This window comes from Python bivittatus, unplaced genomic scaffold (assembly GCF_059951505.1).
Source record: "Python bivittatus isolate LINGU-HERP-01145 unplaced genomic scaffold, Pbiv_v1 ctg000530_np1212, whole genome shotgun sequence".
Classification (NCBI taxonomy): domain Eukaryota; kingdom Metazoa; phylum Chordata; class Lepidosauria; order Squamata; family Pythonidae; genus Python; species Python bivittatus.
Genome location: NW_028277085.1, coordinates 12174333 through 12195078, shown reverse-complemented (window position 1 = coordinate 12195078; position 20746 = coordinate 12174333). Strand labels below are relative to the sequence as shown.

At 39.0% G+C, this 20746-nt stretch overlaps 1 protein-coding gene across 6 annotated transcripts in view; it reads right to left on the bottom strand.

The window, feature by feature from the left end:
• NTRK3 (neurotrophic receptor tyrosine kinase 3) overlaps positions 1–20746 on the bottom strand; it is a 345980-nt gene that overhangs the window by 188071 nt on the left and 137163 nt on the right. For 4 of the 6 annotated variants that reach the window (XM_007425863.3, XM_088148672.1, XM_088148674.1 and 1 more), the window contains exons 6-10: positions 16851–16993; positions 16369–16510; positions 13458–13754; positions 7042–7065; positions 4750–4817 (exon numbers count right to left, since the gene is read on the bottom strand). In XM_007425863.3, the coding sequence (XP_007425925.1) occupies positions 4750–4817; positions 7042–7065; positions 13458–13754; positions 16369–16510; positions 16851–16993 (674 nt within the window). The remainder of the gene's footprint in view (positions 1–4749; positions 4818–7041; positions 7066–13457; positions 13755–16368; positions 16511–16850; positions 16994–20746) is intronic. The other 2 variants (XM_088148673.1, XM_088148677.1) reach the window with 2 other exon arrangements.

The following is a 20746-nucleotide window of genomic DNA, read 5'->3' as shown; positions in this document are numbered from 1 at the left end:
CAAAACTATAGACTCACCACTGAAGGTAAATTTAAAAAGCTGACATGAATGATAAGATCCTATTTCACAAAGATCTACAGGTAATCTATATTTAATATTAATATTAAAACTATATGAATTATAATAATATGGTATAAAATTGAATAGTGTATAAATGAATGACAATAACTTAAAAGACTAAAGCTCTACAATGACCAATAGCAATCGCTGCTTTTCTGCACTGTTAAGTGGGTCTCTAGCAATTCTGCTCTCACATGCAAATAAATGCACGCTACGCTATTTTTGGCATTTGCTCCAAAAATATCAAACTATTAGGATCAGATACTACCTCTTCTTTAGAAAGGTTGGCATCTGCCCTTTAAAACACCATTCCCCATATGATTAGAATGACCTCAGTCCTGTTGGCTTTTCACAAAGCCTTGAAGATCCAGGCAAAGGGTTCAGACTGTTATTTGGGGCCTGTGAAGTCACTGACCTGTGGCAAATCGGTTTTATCTCAGTTGCTATTACACGTATTGATGTTTTGTGTTATTTGTATTTTAATTATAACTGTGGTTAGTGTCAGGTTCAGCCCAGGAATCACATGAGAGAGTCCGGAAATCAGCTCAGCTTCTTTATTAGCTTGCACCTAATGGACAGAATCTCGCCAGACTAACTCTAATTCCCCAACGAGAGCAACTATAACCATCAAGCCCTTAGGGAGGGGCCAGTCTCTTCCTCCTTACTTTCACACAGTCTGGCTGAGGGCTGAGGAGATGCTTGGACTGTTACTCCCCCTCCCTGTAACCTTGAAGCTCCCTTCCAGAATCCTTCCCGCTCATGCCTTCCATCACAGTTAGCCTCCCATAGTCACTGTGGTGAAATGGGCAGCCATATAAAATGAATGAATGATAACCTCCCTTAAAATATTGTTTGCATGAAAGAAGTTTATGTAGAGAAATAGCTAGCGTGGATGTGCCAGTGCTCCTACCTCAGCAATCATGCCTCAGATATAAAGTTTAAGGCATTGATTGATTGATTGATTGATTGATTGATTGCCTTCGAGTCAGTCCTACTCCTGGACTAGTCCCTGCAGTTTTCTTGGCAAGGTTTTTCAGAAGTGGTTTGCCATTGCCTCCTTCCTAGGGCTGAGAGAGAGTGACTGGCCGAAGGTCACCCAGCTAGCTTTGTGCCTAAGGCAGGACTAGAACTCACAGTCTCCTGGTTTCTAGCCTGGTCCCTTAACTACTACACCAAACTGGTTCTCCTTAAGGCACAAATACCTACTTATAAATGCTTAGGTCATATACTGTGTTTATGTCAACACAGAATTAAATCCCATTTACTTATCCCCAAGTAACTATGTTCAGGATTACAGCTTTGGCCAACTTGTAATATCAGCCTTATAAGATATAAAACCCTGCTTCACTTAGGCATAAACAAAGCACAAAAATAGCTAAAGAATTCTCTTACACTGCTTATTTACAAAAACTATCACATAGTATAGACATAATACTATACTAAGTGAAGGAAACTGTGAATGAATGAATGAATGAATGAATGAATGAATGAATGAATGAATGAATGAATGAATGAATGAATGAACAAATGAGTGAATAAAAGGAAAGGCAGTTTCCTTAATGCTTAACAGAGGGGATTTGGTTGAAACCAATACTGGTCAAAGATGTGAAGTTAATCTGAATCCTGGCATTAACTACTGCTGTGAACAAATTTCCATTTCCATTTATACACCTTGGTGGACTTTCCTTCTGCGTCAAAGCAAGCAAAGGAGGATGGGGAATCTGAAGGTGCTTTAAATAAAAAAAACACCTATATTTAAACCAACAGCCCTCAAAATGCCAAAGGGCTTGTGATATTTTACAGAATAATCCATTTAGTTGGCAGACATTTCAAGGTACCAAAGCACCACAATCAGAAATGGGAAGTACTAGTAGAGAAAATGCATTATAATCAGTATACTTGTAGCAGCTAAAGAAAGGCATTTTATGATAGCTTTATCCAGAAGGGCAGCTATATTTCAAGCAACTAAGCATCCTGACACCTTAAAGAGCCATAGATTTATAAACAGATTTTATGGACTACAATTGGATTCATCTGATGGAGGAGAACCCTAGTGCACAAGTGTTTGTGTTTTAACAAACATATTTGTTTTTAACAATCACAACCAGGCCTTCCTGAGATGTTGAAATCTTGTTTATATGGGTTAGTAATTCTTGATATAAGAAGGCATTTGTGTAAGAGTGCTGTTAGTTTCACCTGTGAATTGTTATGGGACATAATGTTAACCATTTGAGGGCATTTCACACATTCCAGATTTTGTAAGGGTGAGTACGCTAACAACTACAAATGAAATAATGTGTGAGTGAGATCAACTCATTTTTACAAAGAGATCTATCACGCTGGCATACTCAGCAGAGAGACAAGATTTGCTGCAGCCCCAATCAAGCATTTTTTTAGTGGGAGACCCAGGCTTTCTGCCATGTAATGGGAAAAATGACCCACAGACAACATTCAAGGGCAAAAACAGAAGTTGTCTATCTCTGAAAAGTTTTGAAGGGGTAGGAAGGATAGCAATGTGATCCATAAATAAGGCAGGAGAGAAGCAAAAGAGAAGAGGCTGAAGATTAGCCTTGCTGAAGGCAGCTCAGATTCTTCTGGTAAAGACACTGACAGATAATTTATCCTTCATTTTTGGGTGTACAGAAAGCTTTCTCTTAAAAGATCTTCCTTCACTATTTGGGAAAATATGATTCCTGTTCTGTGTAACTTTGCTTTGATTATAAACCCTACTTCCCTTAAAAATGAAATAAACACTGCATAAAGTAAAGAGATGTTTTCTTGCTTGCAAGCTAGTGTCTTCTCCAGTCTGGAATGATCCTCATATTTTATACATGCTGTGCTTTATCAGATCTGCCTAGTTGTTTTTTCTGCTTTGTTTTCTACAAGTGGAAAGTTGGGGAGCCAAAACAGGCCAGGAGGAAGGGGAACTTGCAAGACTGTTCTCCTTAAGAAACAGAACCTGCATGCAATACAGATAAGCACAACAGCAAAAACATAATATAACATATTTCTCTGCACCAGTATTGTGTTTCCCTATTCAACTTTTTTCTCCCCCAACATCTGTCCACTGTCCAAAGTGGTAACACCCCAGGGAGTGTTTGAACATCAGTTTTTGCTGTGTTTATAAAATGGCTCTAAGGTTGGGAAGATGTACTTAACACAAATCAGGTATGGAAGGAATCTTGTTGGGTGCTAGGACATTGTGTTGCCCTGTTCTATAAGCTGAATGCACACAAATGATGCATCATAGACTACACTAAGCTAAACTAGGTTGCAATCCAGTCTGCAGTGTATATAGGCCATATGGTGGCTTAACATGATGGCCTGATTCAGCATAATTTGGAAGACACAGTGATAGTCTTCCAAATTATGGTGAATCAGGCCATTATGTTAAGCCACCATATGGCCTATATGTTCAGGGATAGATGATTATGTGAATGTGGCAACTGCATTCAGATTTAGCATAGAAATGCCAATTCATCCACCCTTGAAAAATCACATTGTATCTTTCCACCAAACTCTATTTTGCACACCTTTCCTCTACATATTACCCCTATGCATTTAACTTCATATTCCTCTGCATCCACGGAAAACAACATTCACACCCAGAGATTCTGCTTACCAATCAACAATGAAACAAAAATGAAGCTGTTTCAGGGCTCAGTTGCCATCCAAATAATGTAGGCATTAAATGGGAGAGGGAAAGAGGGTCAAGGGCAGGGGTAGCAGATCTGGACTGCAAAAACAGTCCTTTACAACAGGACAACTTTAGCTCGGGGATCAGAATCTATGTCCTGTGGTGGGATATGTTGGGAACTGCAGTCCAGCAACACCTAGGAGGTTATAACCCAGTCTGAATTATCGTCATTGTCAGAAGCAATGATCAAACTAAATTAATAGACCGAAGCACAGAAGAACCAACAAGCTATTGAAGATATAGCATTCCAGCAACAACAGCCTGGACATAAAGGCATTGAAAACAGTCCAAAAGATTGGGAGTTGATGGTGTTTAAATCTTTAGTAAAATAGTAGTAAAGTGACCTGAGTAACTGATCTCTCAACACCCTAAACACGCTCATGTGCAAGCTGCCAGAGTGATCTTTACTGAGTTCCTTTTTCAGGGCCAGGGCATGTGTGTGGTGAATAGGATTCCACTCACTGGGCATTCATTTTAGTTCCTTAAACGGGCACTCCATTTCGTTGGCCTTCTGTGATACCTGTGCCCCTGAGAAACAGGAAGGTGATTAGTTTCCTTCTTGGAATAGGGGAAAGGGGACTCTTTGCAACCCAAAAAGGCATGTCTCATGACCCATCCCTCAAGGGACTGTCAGGCAACCTCAGGTTCCTAGGAGCAAATTCTAAAGAGGAATTCTCTGAAGGGGAACAATAGGACGATATTTGCTTGATTCTGCAATCGTATGAATGACTTAGTCCTGCCTTGCAGCACAGTTCTAGGACAACCGACAACATGTGAACAGCTAGTAAACCATAACCCTAGCCAGGATAGTTGATGATATGACTGGGTTAGTTGGGCTTTGACTTACCATCTTAAGGGAAATCAGTAACTGTGGTTCATATGACACTTCTGAGTAGAAAAGGTACTAAACTGCATTCCTACAGAGACCCTCAAAATATATACCTGCAGTTAAAATAAAATTCTTTCCCACCATCAAGTCACAAGAATCTTACCCCAAATGTGTCTTCCTCTGGCTTATGTGTCACTGTGATGAGAGGGGAGGGACTTGGACTGTACTCATCTGAAACCAAAGGAGCAAAAGAAGAAAAAGTTTATTTCACAGTTCAGAGAAACGTGTACATACATGATCAATATTATACTTCACATGTGTATGCATATAATACATGCTTTACTCTTAGAAAATCTCTGTTCATTCCTTCCCACTCCTGCCCCAATATCATCTTGTCACTTTATTTCCTTCACACATCCAGTTGAAGCATCCTATCCTCTTTGTCTAATTTTAAAACAAACCCATGATAAAGCTTTTAAAACAAAGCCTTTATTTCTAGGTTGTTGTTGTTGTCTGGCACTGTTACCCCTCTGCCATCACATTTACCTCAATTAATGGTCCTGAAGATGTTTCTAAATTACCAATCCCAACACCCCTGGTAGTATACCCATTGGTGAAAAGACACAGAAAGATTTAATTCAACATCATCTGGAGGAACACAGATTCCCCAACTCAGAGTTACAGTCTATCATAGGCATCCAAATACTCTCAGTCAACTTATAAAAAACTAAAAGGATCCTGAGTTAGACTTGGAAAAACATGACCAAGATGGGCTTCTCTTGGTGATATACTGCCTTTGGTCATGTAGACTCCATCCTATAGCTGGCAAATTGCTGTTGATCAGATTTATACTCTTCCATAAATTGGTCCACTCCTAATCCCTTGAATTGATGGTCATCTCCATGTCTGATGGATGTTCTAATTTTCAATTGTCTGTCACTGGGAAAAGTTATTTTTTCTGTATTAATATATTGCAGGGAATCCCAACTTCTATTGTACGAAAGAAGAAACAAAATCAAAGAAAGGAAGCCCCCTCATGTTTTAAAGAACTGGTATCCTAATCCGAAGACAATATACACTTTATGCTCCTTTATTTGTTTGTAAAAAGTTACATATCCAGTTCTCGGAGGCTGTCATGTTTTCTTCTGTGAAACCTACAACAAAATACCACATTATGGAGTGTTCTTGGTCAGGGGACCAGCCAACCATGCCTTTTCTCAATATTCTGTTCCCTTTATGCATTTAGCTTCCCCTTTCATGATCAATGAGAACACCTACCATCTTCATAGCACTGTTTCTGAGTTCTCCCCTGACCGCCCACATCTCTTTTATTTTTACTTCCATCAAATCCTAGAAAAGGCTGATACTGTTTTAGCTATGCCCATAATCCTAGCAGCTTTCTCTTAGCAAATTAGAAAATACTAGTGATGTGCAGAAAAATGCTTCTGCATGCTCAGTTTGATGAAATAAATATGTTTTTTCAAAGCAAAACAGAATGTCACTGAAATTCTCATGAGTGAAGTGTGGCACTCTTGTTCTTATTTAGTGATGAAGTGGCCTAGGGCTGTATGTGAATGTTCTGGTTCCTATTGTTCAACCCCCATGAATTCCAAACATTTTTCCCATCCAGGTGCTCTCCAGTTCAGTTAGACTTTATTATGTGAGCTGGTTTAACACCTGGTGGATTCAAGCTTCAGGAATAAGGCTATATTCTACCAGTCGGAAGTTAAAAATGTTATTCATGGGAGCTGGATTAAAATATCACACCATGCCAAAAGGTGGTTTGGTTGGTTCTGGCTTCGCCTTAATTCAGTCACTGTGGTTGGTTTACAACTTAATATGCAATGCAGAACCAATACATTGTGGTTTGTTCAGCAAGCCACAGTTAAACAAAGCATGATTTAGCATGTTGTGTGACTCCAGCCATGATTGTGTACAGGCATATACATACTGTATGCAGGTGTTTGAAAGGGTGTAACACTTCGCTACAGCTTTGAATGAATCATCCCTTGGATGGGAAGCAACACCAGATTCCAAAAGTTGAAGACAAGCGGTCATTTCTCTTTGATCTATGTTAACATATAACATGAGTAGAGGTCTCTTTATCAAATTAAAGGGGGCAATTATTTCAACCCAGCCCCCTCAATGCTTTGATTGGAAGCATTAAGTCCTCTATAACCTAGGTATAGTTAGCTTCAGCAAATGTGCTGCCTTTACACTTTTGTAAAACAAAAAATGTTTTGGTAACCCATCCAGAGCCACTGAAAAATGGGTGACATATAACTTAATAAAATTAATATGCCCAGCTTTTTCCTGATTTGTCTCAGTGATGCTCTGCCCTTCAGCGCCTGCCTAAAATACGTTCTTTCTGCTCTACCAACACAAAATCTTTGGTTAAAGGTCTGAGCAATGCAGAAGATTTGTAGTCTGATCAAACAGGCAAGGAAAAACTTACATGTGTCAAAGATATCTGAAATGCCTGTAAAAGATAAAAGGAGATAAAGACAAAGGGGAGAGAGAGAGAAACAACATGGTTATCAGCATCGTTGGAGAACAGTAGTGATGCTATTAGTAAACAGTAAACCACTGGGTCAACTCCCCTTCTCTGATTTAACAGACTTTCCCACACATACAGTCTTTCATCTGATCTTTTGAAACAGATCAGGCATGTCAAGAGTTGCGGGGGCGGGGAGGGGAGAAGTAGCCATGTGTCCTAGTTTACAAAGGACATTATAGAGAACATTCCTCTATAAACTGTCTTCTGTTTTAGAAAGCTGATTGGTTCAAGTCTGGTTTTTAAAAAAAATCAGTGGGAATCAAAGGGCCCAATTTAGCTATCAGTCATTAATATCTAAACAATCAGGCAGAGTCTTCCCCACTACAGAGCAGTGAACTAGAATTTTATTTAAATTATACTAACTGCACTAAAATCTACCATAAGTAAAAGTCACCCCTTTTGATTACCTTTTTGGGAATACATTTCCTCTTTTAAAAGTGGTATGTAAGTAGCTACACTCAAAGTATTCCAAGATAATCAGTTAGATGTAGAATGGAATTGGGGGTAGGTAGTTGGTCTCCAACCCAGAAAGACTTGGGTTTAGATCTCTACTCATCCACAAAGCTTAGTAGATGACTTTGTAGATGACTTTCAGTCAGTCATTTCATGTGTCCTCACAATCTTTCTGTGAGGTAGGTTAGGTTACGGTAACTTTCAGTTTCTTGAAGGAATGACATAATGCAGACATATCAAACAAATACATCTGATGTGTGTGCTCCAAGTTTATTCTATGCAAACTTAATCCCCTATCATTTTCAACACCCTTGTGACCATAGGCACCTGATATAAAGTGCAATGATGAAAAAAATAATGAAACATGTTTCCCAACTTCATGATGAAAACCATGGTCTTTCATTGCAATGTCGGATGCAAGTAGAAGTCATGTTTGCATCACAATGTCACAATCTATGTTTCATCATTTGCCACCTTGTCCCCTGTGCAGACGCCTATGCCTGAAACCAATCTTTAAAATCACCAGAATGGCCTACCAAAAAAAAAATATAGTCTATCTATCCAGACAAAGAAACGGACATAACTTCTGTTTTTTGCATAGACATTTGGGTAAAACCTAGCCCTAACCCTATCCCCACTTTCCTGAAAGTAAATCTAATTAAACTCAATGGATCTAAATTTGCACTGGTTACCAAGAACCTCTTTACTTTTGTGCATTGGAAGACAGAAAAAAATTGTCATATGCAGCCTCCATTCATACATCTCTGACCAGGTCCTTTAAAGACCCAGGCGATGGATTCATGCAATATTCTTTCCAGACCAAACTGCATCTTATTGGATGTTCTGCATTATTCTCATTGTCTGCTGCAGGAGCACTGCATAAAGAGCTACCAGGGTGGAGTGGGGAATGGAGACTCAAATGCAGTTACTAAATCAGAACTTTAAATCATGTTGTTCAGCAATATCTACATCAATAATTTTGACCATGACTGTCCATCTTCTTCCAGATAGCCTGAAACTGGAGCCCTTTGGCCCACCAAACATGAGTATTACTGCTGAATTACGCATGGTACCTGGGAAATTGTTCCATGCATTCATGCCCTTTGTGTAAGATCGTGGCTCTGGAGATCTTCAACTACATACTTCCATTAGCTCAATACCCAGACAGAATCCTTGATATATTCTATGAATGACTCTCAGTAATGTTCAGCTTCTACATGGCCCAGAAAAGAAAGCCAGTTTCACCTCTACCCAATATCAGAACAAACTAAAACTTAAAGGATTTAAAATCCCTTTTGAGATGGAGAACCCTGAAATGAGTTAGCTTGTACTCTTTCTCAGATGAAAGTGGCTTCTGCAACACAACACTAAGGGCACACAGGAGAGCCCCTCCAGAGGACTGTCAGCAGACCTTACAAGAAACTGAAAATACTGTCAACACAAAGGAATTTGGTTATACTGAAACACCGTTTCGCAGATCAGCATATTCTGACAATGTACGTAAGTTACAACAAATCTTGTCTTGGGAGAGTGAATTGTTTATTTGGTTACTCTGGGGGAGAGGCAAATTTAAACTTGCTTTTAAAACTCGGGGCAAAAAGTTATTTCTTCCTTCTTTTGGGGTTGGGTGGGAGACTTATGGAGAGCAATACTGGCCTGTGCCCAGTATTATTTGCTGTGTGAATATGCATCTTAATAGGTACATATCAGAGTAGCTTGCATTAAATAATTAAAACATGCAGTAAACAATATATTTCAAAAGGCATATCTATCTATCATCTATCATCTATCTATCTATGTCTAGCATTTGCCTGACCTGCTGAAAACAGAGATACAAACCTGGGGTTAGCAGACCTATTTTTCAGCTGGCAAGGGGAATCTGGAGAAAGGCTTCTAATTATGATCCCAATTATTACTCCCTAAGATTTGCATGCTCTCAAGTTGGAAAATAACTATGGTTCAGTGACAGAATAGCAGTTTTACTTGCTGAAGTTTCCAACTTCAATCTCTAGCAGCTCCAATTAGAAAGATTGAATAAAAAGTGACAGGAAAGAATTCCTGCTGATACAAATGGCTTTCTATAAAAGTAGACCATATTAAAATAGATGGATAGTTGTTTCTCCATATTCCCTTGTTTAAAAAATGTTTGCAAAACAACAACAACAGTGATCTGGGGGGAAAATGAATAATGGTCTGCAACCAGGCAAATTAGGTTTACAGTCTGTGGCATCGGTTGAGTCCTGTTTGGTGGATAAATTATGATTTTTGCACTCTATGCACCTTGACTGTGACCCCTCCTTCCAGTTTTGTGTAATGCAGACTGATTAGAGCAAAGGTTTGGCTACATAGCACTGGTTTGTAATGACACGGCTAGCCCAATATGACTAGCAAAGGAGTGATGGTCCTGTGGCCTGCATAATGGGGCTGAATTATTTCTATCCTCCTCTTGCTTCTTTTGTTGCACTCTAGAATTGTAGCAAATTGGATATCTGATGGTTGGAAACAGGCAGCAAGAGGGTGTACTCGAAACGAGCTGACAGTTAATAGCAACTCTGCTTTGAAGGATGTAAGGATGGGAGTGAAGAGATGAAAGAGAACTCATGGTTACACGTTCCCAGATCTCAAACATAAGCTCATTTCCCCAAGTGTAGAAGGCCTATTTGAAAGGTTGAAAGCTGGCTTATGCCAGGTTAAAGTATTTTAATATCCTTCTACCTAGTAATTGCCCATTGTGATTGACTGAATTCTGGTTTCAGGAACAGTAAGGTGTCCCTTATCCCTGTTATCTTGTATTTTAAATGCAGATGTCAGAGGTGCAAAGCATGTGTTCCCACTGCTAAGCTGAAATGCTCAAATTTGAATTATTTAGTCTAATATCATGCAAGAAGAGTGAGGTGTTCAAACTATACCTGGACTGGCCACTTTAGACTAGAGGTAGGGAGCAACGACAAAATTGAACAATACAAAATAGGTGACATCTCCTTTGAGCATTGAAATAGTATTGGAAATTCCAGGCTTTAGAAAACTCAGTTGTGATGGACTTTCTAATGAAATGATTACGTTCATTTGTTTACTTCAACCTTGGCCTCTTATAATATAAACTCACCTCCCAGGTGACCCTGTTGCTTGTCAATTTTATATAGCTCTTTGACTTGGTTTTGCATTTGGTTCCAATATTTAAGTTTTTGCTGGGATTGATTTATTAAATGTGTACACCACTTGACCCCCAACAACTCTGGGTGGGTTCTTTGGTTGATGTTTTTGGTCCAATGCTATCAGTTCCTTGTCCCCTACCTCTTGCTGATATATAAGAGCAACCTGTTGGCTTCTGAACTCTAACCTTGGTCTCTTTTTCATTCCTTTGGGACTAATTTAAGATTTAAGGATCTGTAAGAGTTGTTTGTTTGTTTTTTAATTGTAATTGGCATCCAGAACAGTGAAGATGCATAAAATGCACAGGGCTTATGGTCTTGTGATACAGGCTCATGCCCTGAAGCTCATCCTGTCTGGAATTTGGAGCCAGTTGCCTTATATATTTGCTTGGAATATATCCAGCAAAAGGTAACTTCATCATTTTATTTCATAACCTTCTCTGGTAATCTTTTATACTAACTTGCATCTTTAGCATATAACTGGATTGTTGGGTTTTCTCCCTCCCTTAACACACGGACTGTGCTGTAAATAAGAACCAAACCTCCCTGGTATCTTCTTTGAGCCAGCATGACCAGTTAACAGTGAGAGAAGAATTCATTTTTCCCTTTGCTTGTACCAGATTTTTGTTTGCTTCAACTCTCCCCAAATCCCTATTTCCTGCCACTCTACATCTTGCAACTGTTCCCACCCACTGTCTGGGATAGTGCAGTCCAGAAATGGTTTCAAAGCATCACTTACTACAGTATTTGTGTGAATTGGATCTTAGCCAGAATCTTATCTGCCTAGAAATTCCAAATGCACTTTTTTCCTATCTAAATAACTTCTTCAAGCATAAGATTTGGGTTTTTAATGGGCTCTATATATCACTAATAAAGAAAGTTTCATGTATAGCAAAGCATAAATAATAAATCAGGATATCACTGGCATTGTGCTTTCCCTATATAGCAAAATGTCATATTTCATTGTGGGAGGTAACGAATAGGTGTTCTGCATTCTCATGACAGCAGACCAGATGGTAACAAGCATGTCTAAATGCCTGAAAAAAGTAATTCTACAAGGACTTTCTTAAAATAAAAAGTGGAAGGCACTACATAAATCCTGCTACTTCAGCTAGACTGCAGACACATAACATAATTTGTTGAAAAAGAGAAAACAAAAATAATTACATACCCTTATCTTATCTATACCCTTATAGGCAGAACAATTTTTTGGTTTTGCTTATTTGCTTGTTTGCAGTTGTTCCTACATGTGGACAATTGTGGACAATTGGGCAAAAGATTGCTTAGTCTGGCATCCTACTTTCGACAACAGCCAGCCAGATCGTCTCTGAAAAACTGACCTCCTGATAACTTTCTCTGTTTAGGTATCCTGAGGATCCACTACTCAGAAGTATTATCCTTCTGAACTCGGAAGTTCCATTTAGTTACTCTATCAAATAGCTCTGATAGGTCTGTCTTCCATTCATTACCAAAACTCTTTTTAAAGGTCAACTACAAGGAGAGCCTTTGTCTCAGGTTACCGTGATGAATTCTATCAGTTAATCAAGTATATGTGGAGTCTCATTTTGGAAATTTAACTCTAATGTGATCCAATCAAACTCTTAATCAGCTTTCTGAATCAAAGCAGTGATTCAGTTAGAATTGTCAGATCAAATCAGATACTCTGGATATCTTTTGTACATGCACCTATTAGTATTTAAAGTAGTTCAATTCAAGCCAGATCTGATCCAGTAATTTCAGTTTCCATTTTGGGGCAGGGGGACAGATTTTGGGTCTGGGATATGCTATTTACATCTAGTTTGCAAGTGGGGGCTTCTCCAAGAGCTTCTGAAACCAAGAACAGCTGTTTGAACCATGTGAAGCCCTAACTGTAGCTGAATGAACCTATTAATGAGGTTTGTTGGGGAAGAAGGAACATTGGGAGCACCATCACCATTCAAGCAAAGAGAAGTTTCTCTTCCCTCCTACTTGGAGAAAAGCTGAGAAAATTTTCCTCAATAACAGAAACATGATAAATTATTTAGTACAAAATGCACTTAAGGCTAAACTAAATTAAATGAAATATTTACATTGTACTGTTCTACTTCTGTTGTTGTCCCAATCCTATCTGTTTATTCATTCATTAGATGTATGTCCCACCTTTCTTCCAGGAGGTGAATTTGATCTTCACAGCAACCAATATTCAGAGAGGTGGGCTGGGCTGAGAAACAATAACTGGTCTTGTATATTGTCTAACTGGATCCTCATATTATTACACCTCCTTTATTTTTTGCATTTATGTCTCAAGCAAGGTATGACATACAAGTATTCACCCCTTTTACACTCACCATTACCCTTGAAATGACAGAGACAGACTAACTCCAAATTAATTCATCTGTTAAATTTATATCCCAACTTTTCAACAAGATTTCAAACTGGTGTACACTGCATTCCCTACATAGGCTTATCCCCATTTGAAGAACCATCTGTGATGGGCTGGGCTTGAGAGTCAGTGATAGTCCAAAGTCCCCAGTTGAGCTTCCATGGCTGAGGCTGGACTAGAACCTTGGTTTCCCCACTATACCATGATGACCTTGGGGTATGCAGATGCCATAGTTAAAAATTTGCATTTTTAAAGAAGTGCACGTGGACCCCCACTCTTTTATTAAAAAAAAAAAAAAAAGCTACGAAAAACTTGCCCGCCCCTGCTATAAACTGTCAATCTCTCACTTGGAAATGGTTTCTCCAGAAAATGTCCTCTGACAGTCTGGTTGGCTGTTCCCAGGTAGTTGGTAGCCACGATGGTGTAGTTGCCATTATTGTAATGAGTTGGATGGTTGAACAGCAAACAGCCATCCGTGACATCCCCACCCTGGTAGACTTCCATGTGGATGAAGGCAGTCTGCCTAAGAAACTGGCCATTGTACAGCCAATGAATTTGGGGTGGAGGGTTCCCGTGCACTGAAAACTCGATGCAGTGTTCTATATGCCGGATAGGTTCCAGTAGGCTGAGGATACGGGGAGGAGCTAAACAGCAGAAGAGATATGCAAACAAACATTAATGATCATCCACAGTCTTTAGGGGGAGAAAAAACACAGATGGACCAAGCTTTCTCTAAACTCTGATGGAAGCAGAACTGGGTTCAACTTTCAAAGACTCAAACATTCAGTCTGCATTTTAAGATCATGTAAAGTCTCATCCCCCCGAATATTAAAATATGCATTTTCATTACTTTTTCAATACAGAAATGAAGGCAAGAAGAAAGGAAGAGCATTTTGTACACAAAGTTAGGGGTGCTTTGAGTCTAAACTTCCCGGACTGGCAAACAGTTTGGCTTCCTATATTATAAGACTGGGAAACCTGCAGTCTCCATATCTTTCTGGCTGCATGCCATTGTTCCCTCTCCTGCAATATTTGATGACACAAGAAATTGGGACAACACTACCTAAGGTCCTCTAGGACTAGTTTTCCCCAACATAATGTCATGGATCTCAACTCATATCAACTATGATCATTGGCCTCTGAGCATTATAGCTGATGAGAGCTGTTGCCCAAACTCTCCACAGGAACCAAGGATGAACAAAGCTAGCTTCAAACTATGCTTCAGTATTCATAACCTAAGAAGCAAAATGATAAGGGATATTCCCCATCCTTGTACAGCTTTCCACATATTCTTGCTGATTGAAGAATAATATTTAGTACAATCTATTGTATAGATTCAGAGAAGTACTGGGAAAGAAATAACCACGACAAGTTATTTTGCTGAAAGCAAGCTTCTAGTCCTTGCTTGTCCTTGAATGTCCTTGAAGGTATTACTACATGCACTTTTCAGCCTTCTTCTCTGAGTTATGAAGATAGTCTTCTCTGAGTTATGAAGAAGTCTTCTGAGGAACCTGAGTAATATTTCCAATGCTCAGAGGTAAAGGCTGAAAAGTCAGTGCCCTGTGGAGTATATTACTTCTCAGTGGGCTAAAATTAGAAGAAATTTGCAAAATATATTAAACAGACTTCATCTTGTAAAAAAATGAAAAGCTACTTTATTTAATCCTTCATGGTGTACCATTGCAATGCGTTAGCAGAAGAGTGTGCCAATTGTGAAAAATGAACTATAGTGGATACAAAAATATTCATGAATACAAATACATGTTCTTTTGGATTAAATGGATTCAAGGTCCTATAAAATGCCCTAGTACCTGCTGATCTGGGATTCCTACGAATATAACCTTTACATGAGCGTCATTGGAGAGCTTTTCCCATTTTGGGTGACTCATGAAGTTAACATGTTTAAAGTGTATAGTCATATATTGTCTATGCATTGTCCCTTCCATTTCTCATGAGCAAAGTAACAGGAAATGAAGAAAATAAATGTGGACTCAAGGCTCCGAACTCTAAACATGCCAATATACCCCAAGGGTGGGGAAACCATGGCCTATATGATACATATTCTCCTCCATCTCAGTATTGGGTCACCAAAATTAAGTGGCAAAACACAGAGATTCCTCTCTTTTTTACAGGATTTCTGCAGAAATAAGTAGAGAAAGTACTGCATTTTAAAGCATGGAAAAATTGCCAACACTGTCCTGTTTCTAACAGCTCTTGAAGCCTAAAAAATGTATGCAAACAGTGGCCTACTCACAAGAGGATGCCCATCCTTAAAATATTCTAGTACAGCTTGGTGTATGCAGCCCAGTGAGGATACTGATGCAGCTTTAAGTCATTTGATAGGACTATCAATCCTGTGGGATCATTCAGACACTTCTCAATATTTCATTTATTGCTATCTTTCTACACATGGGTAGGATGTACTGCTGTTTATAAAAACAGACTGTACATGAATCCATGGGCAGTCTGTAGAGGCAAGCCATTTTCTGCCACTCAAGTGATCCAGAAGGACAAGTAAGAACATGCATATTAGCAAGGATTTCCAAGGATATGACTCATCTCATTCAAATGTCAGAGCATTCACCAGAACATAAGTCTCTTGACTGTCAAATTCTCAGGCTGAGAGCCACAGTGGACTAGTTAGCATGCCACAAGAGAAGCTTAAAGAAAGAAAAGTGAAGCCGCTTGTGCATTTGAAGTCTACTGGCAACTTAATGCATCTTTTTAATTTTCACTTGCTGCCAAAAATCAGCAGGACATTACTATTAGAAGCGAGCGACTCTTTTTCCAGCTGTCAGCAATACTGGGAATTTGGTTGATATACCAAGTGAAGTTGTATTGGGTCTAAGTTGAGGTGAAGAATCTGAGGTCCTCCAGCTGTTACTTAACTACAACTCCCAGAAGTCCCAACTGGCACAATCAATAATGATGGGTGCTGATTGATGATGCTGGAAATTGTAGCTCCACAACATCTAAGGACCACAGACTGTCCACCATAGTCTATGCTATATGCTGGAAGAAGCAGTGGTCATTGTAAACACTTGTATTACTCTTCCATTTTTCATTCTAATAAACCTGGAAAAATCTCAACATACTTGCGAGAAATCTCCCAGGTCTCATTATAGAAGTCCACATAATTTATTTTTTTCAAGGAAGATTTCTCCTGATAAGTTCTTGCTCCGGAAAAGTGCACAACAGCCTCCCATAAACTGGATTTCCCACCCTTGAACCCTTCTCTTCTTCTCCCCATTGACTTACAGTATACAGTGAGTAGTACGCTGGCATTAGACATTCCTACCACATTCTCAGCTATGCATGTGAGCAGGAACCCATTGTCTTCACTGGTTACATTCACCAGGGTTAGATTGATTGAATGAACATTGGTCCAGTTGGCATTCGTCTGAAAATCACCACCAGAAAGATAATTAACATAAAATAAAAACAACTGATCCACATCAACTTAATGTCCCAGAATAGCCTTGCACAGATAGATGGGATTCAACTCCTCGAATTCTCAATCATGGCCATGCTGGTAGGGAATTTGAGAGCTGAAATCCATATATCTGAAGAGCACCCAGCCTGGGGAAAGCACAACATAACACTTTTTATAAATACCAAAAGCTTACTGAAATTAAATGGTGAAAGAAAAATCTGTTATCTGATCCTCCAGGTATGCAGAATAATTGTGTTGAACTCTTTTTGGAAAAAAGCAGGGGACGCATTCAACTTTAATTTCTTACCTGATGAGTGTTGATAGAGCGCAGGTTGACTACAATCCAGTCAACATCTGGCAAAGGAGAACCGGACCCATTGCATGTGATAACAGCATTTTCGCCTTCACAGACAGTCAGATTCACATGGCTGACACTGATTTCAGGCAAATCTGGAGAAACCCAATCAACATCAATATGGTTATGTCAAGGAATGTTCAACCAAAGCAGATCATCATAAAATACATGCCTCTTTTTCCTAAACTGGTTTGAACCAAATCTGACTTAGAACATTGTAAATTGAGAGCCTGGGGAGAGACAGAGTATTCTGTACTTCCTGTATTTCTACACCATCAGTTTGTCTCAGGGAGAAAATTTATTTTTGTACTGCCCTTGTACTGGAAATCCTTGTTTATGTAAGGAATGCTGGACATATTGCGCATTTGTACATATTGTTCACATGTACAATTAACTGTAATAGTATTGCCTTTCCTCTTAACTATTATGTATGAATGGGAATGGATGCTATTGGGCTGTGTTTTTCGAGATTTCCCTGTAAAGAAAAATGCACAGCTGGATTTCATCTGGACAGATCTTGTCCAAAAGTTGAGACAAAAACATTTTGCATATAAGGACTAATAAGAATAAGAAACTCATAGTTAGAATGATACAGAATTTTCCACACAAAGCAATATTAGCCACATTGGCCATGATAAATATTTTTTAAAATCCATAGATACAAAACTTACATGTTATCTAGTCTTATTTATTCATCTTTAAGGTACACAAGATGCTTTGTTGTATAATAAATTTGAATAAATGAATGAATCAATATTTAGTAAAGCAAACTAACTAGGCTAGTCTTCTGGGGACCATTACAAAATGTGCAAGCTTTTGAATTACCAATCATTCTTCATCAGACAAAATGATTAGAGGCCTGGAAAAAAAAAAAAAAAAGAGGGAGAAGCAGCAGCAAAACATGTGCCTGATCTTAGTGTCACATCTGTACTAGATTAAATTCTTGATAGAGTGAATGTAAATTGGGTTTTCTCAGGGACTGTGTGGTGGTGAGTTGCACTAAGGGCTTTCCTAAAGCTTTCTGGAAAAGAGAAATGGATTTCTGTAAATTCTCCATCTGGGGAAATATAAATTCCACCTGTTGACACCGTTTCCATTCTTTGTAAGGTGCATAGATCCCACACATTACATGGCCAAAGCAAAGCACCATAGCCTCTTCACCCCACCACTTAGAAGCAGGGAGCTGTTCCCCTATGCAATTTTGCTGTGAGGAGATGTTTTGTTTCCGTCTTCATCCAACTGAAGCTTACCTTTGAATCCCCCCACATTCCTAATTGACAGGCAGACACACACACAGGAGAAACGTCAACAACATATTTTAGAAAGAGTGCAACTCATTCAGGAGTTCCGCACTCCATTCTACTTTCTCTCCTGCATACCCTTTCAGTTTTCACACACACACCCAAAATCAATCAAGTTTCCATAGCAACTTGACATGGTCAGTTCCTATTAAACTGTTTTACAATCACCTCCATCCCCCTTTTACATGTTTCCTTCCTAAATAACTGGGGTTTTTTTCCCTAAAAACCTTTGAAGTCTCCAAATCAACTGATGCATCCTCTCTTCCATGTGGGTGGTGCCATTTTGACTACATAAACAACATCCATCACAGCTTGGCTATGAGAAGAAGAGAGAATAGTTTAGTAAACCAGCCTCCACCCAATCATGAAGACACAAGCTTGGGTGGAGAATGCTGGAAATCCCTTTCACACTGGATTACTCACACAAGCAGGAAGAACTCCAATTAGGGTGGAAGTATCTAGGTAAGGAGAGCTTGCCTCCCAGTTATCTTGGGGAGAATTGCAGAGGCAGGCAGGGAGGGAAATTTATTACCTTGCTCAGGAAATCAATGTTCATAAATCCATTCCAGGTCATGGCAAATAATGTTTTCCCAGCTCAGTCTTGCTCTCTAAAAATGTTCTATCCCTTGAAGATTATTCCTGTAGTGTGTTGAGGAATTTCTAGCTGTCCCACAATTCCCTGGAGTTTACAGCTTTTTCAGCTGTCTTCCAAAATTCAATAAAAAGGCATTGTGTGGTTGGCAGTGAGCAGGGAGCTGCATGACTGTTTAATAACAGTGAGGGATGGCGTTTAAACCTCTATGATTCCTAGACGTTTATTTTGGGGAGGGAGAAGATTAAGAAATATACTGATTCCTATTACCGACTTAGATCTGCCCTTCTCAGCTGTATGAATTATGTAGCATATGAATTCTTCCATCTTCAGGATTTGGGTGGTCAAAAGAAAATCAGTGGGCTCTCTTAATTTACAATGGATGTGGAGAATCCATAACTACAACATCAAATGATTAGTCCTATGAAGAAACATTCTTCTACATATTTTTTAGCCATTTCCCTTTGGTTTGATACAAAAGAAATTACTTGATTTGTGGGTTATTTTCCAAAGGAAAAAGTTTTGGTCAAATTGTTATGATGGATTGCATGATTATTATACTTACCTTAAATAGCCTAAGGTGTTCTGTCCTTCAATCCACTACCCCCTCTCCAAGCTGTCTGCAACCACCCTTGTTTCTCACAGATAAGTGGTGACGCCCTTTTACTGGATGTGTTCAAAGACTTGATAGCCATCTGTTGAGATTATGTTGATTTGGATTCCTACACTGGATACAGAGTTGGGCTCTGCGGCCTAAATTCTAAGGCTTTATGATATTTTTTTCCCAAAATTATCTTCTTTGAAAGAATGTGTGAAAACAAATTCTTATAAATCAAATTAAATGGCCCTCTGGTGGGGATACTGTACTGGAATTCTGGTCAGCAATACATAGCCAAATAGATGTGAGTATATGACAGCATGGAAATATGTTTTTCTCTTAATTTAAACTGATGGAAGAAGAAAAGGGGGTATCCCTGGAATTAAGATGCTTGAATTGAAACAGTTTCCTTGGCAACAGAGGCTTCCTTACAATCATCACCTATTTTCATGTGTTGAGAATGCCTATCCTTGCAAACAATGCCTCTCAGGTGGGACTGTTTTGCTCCCCACCAAATCAAGGCAAAACAAAATAAAACCAATAAAAACTCATTTCATTTGACTTGAACCTATGCAGATTCTTTCAGTATGCTGTTCTCTATTTTCCATGTGCAACAATGAGAATTAATCTGGTCCTATCAAATCTACATTTGCTTGGAACTTCATCATTTTCAAGGGTAACACCTAGGCTTCTGCAATCATTTTCTCTTTTTAGGAACTCGAACTGCACTCAACAGCTCTCATGGGGAAATCAAGGACTTGGCTTGAGTAGATAAGATTTACTGCCGATACTAAACACTCCTAGTAACAAAGATCCATTTCTATCGAGTCTAAGAATGTAGCCATGTACGTTTGTATGGGTCCCAGAGTTTAAAGACTGAGTTAACAACAACAAATGTTATTGATTAGTCTGACCCTATCCAAAAACTATAAAACCAATACAGAGAAAACAGTAGGACATATTCATAATATATCATCAGCCCTGCAGTCAACCCCAATTTCTTCTAGGTAGTCTATCCTCTTCGAAATGGCCTTTGATAAAAATATTGCTGTCTTGCTAGTTTCTTTGCCCTTTCATGGTAATTGACTCCTTGTAACCTGCTTTTCATGCTCGACTGTGGATGGCACATGCCCTGGGTTTACATAATGATCCTGTGGGATGCCAGGGTCCTAGTTTCCCTTCCTGCTAGCTCCAGCCTTCACAGTCATATAAATGTACACTTGTGTATGTTCTCAAGCATCTAATATGCATATCCTTTCATCTATAACACAAAAGTACATCATTCAGTTATAATTTCATTAGTATTCTGCTTGAAGTCAGAAGAACTAAAACTTTCCTTGGTGTGGTAAGGTCCTGA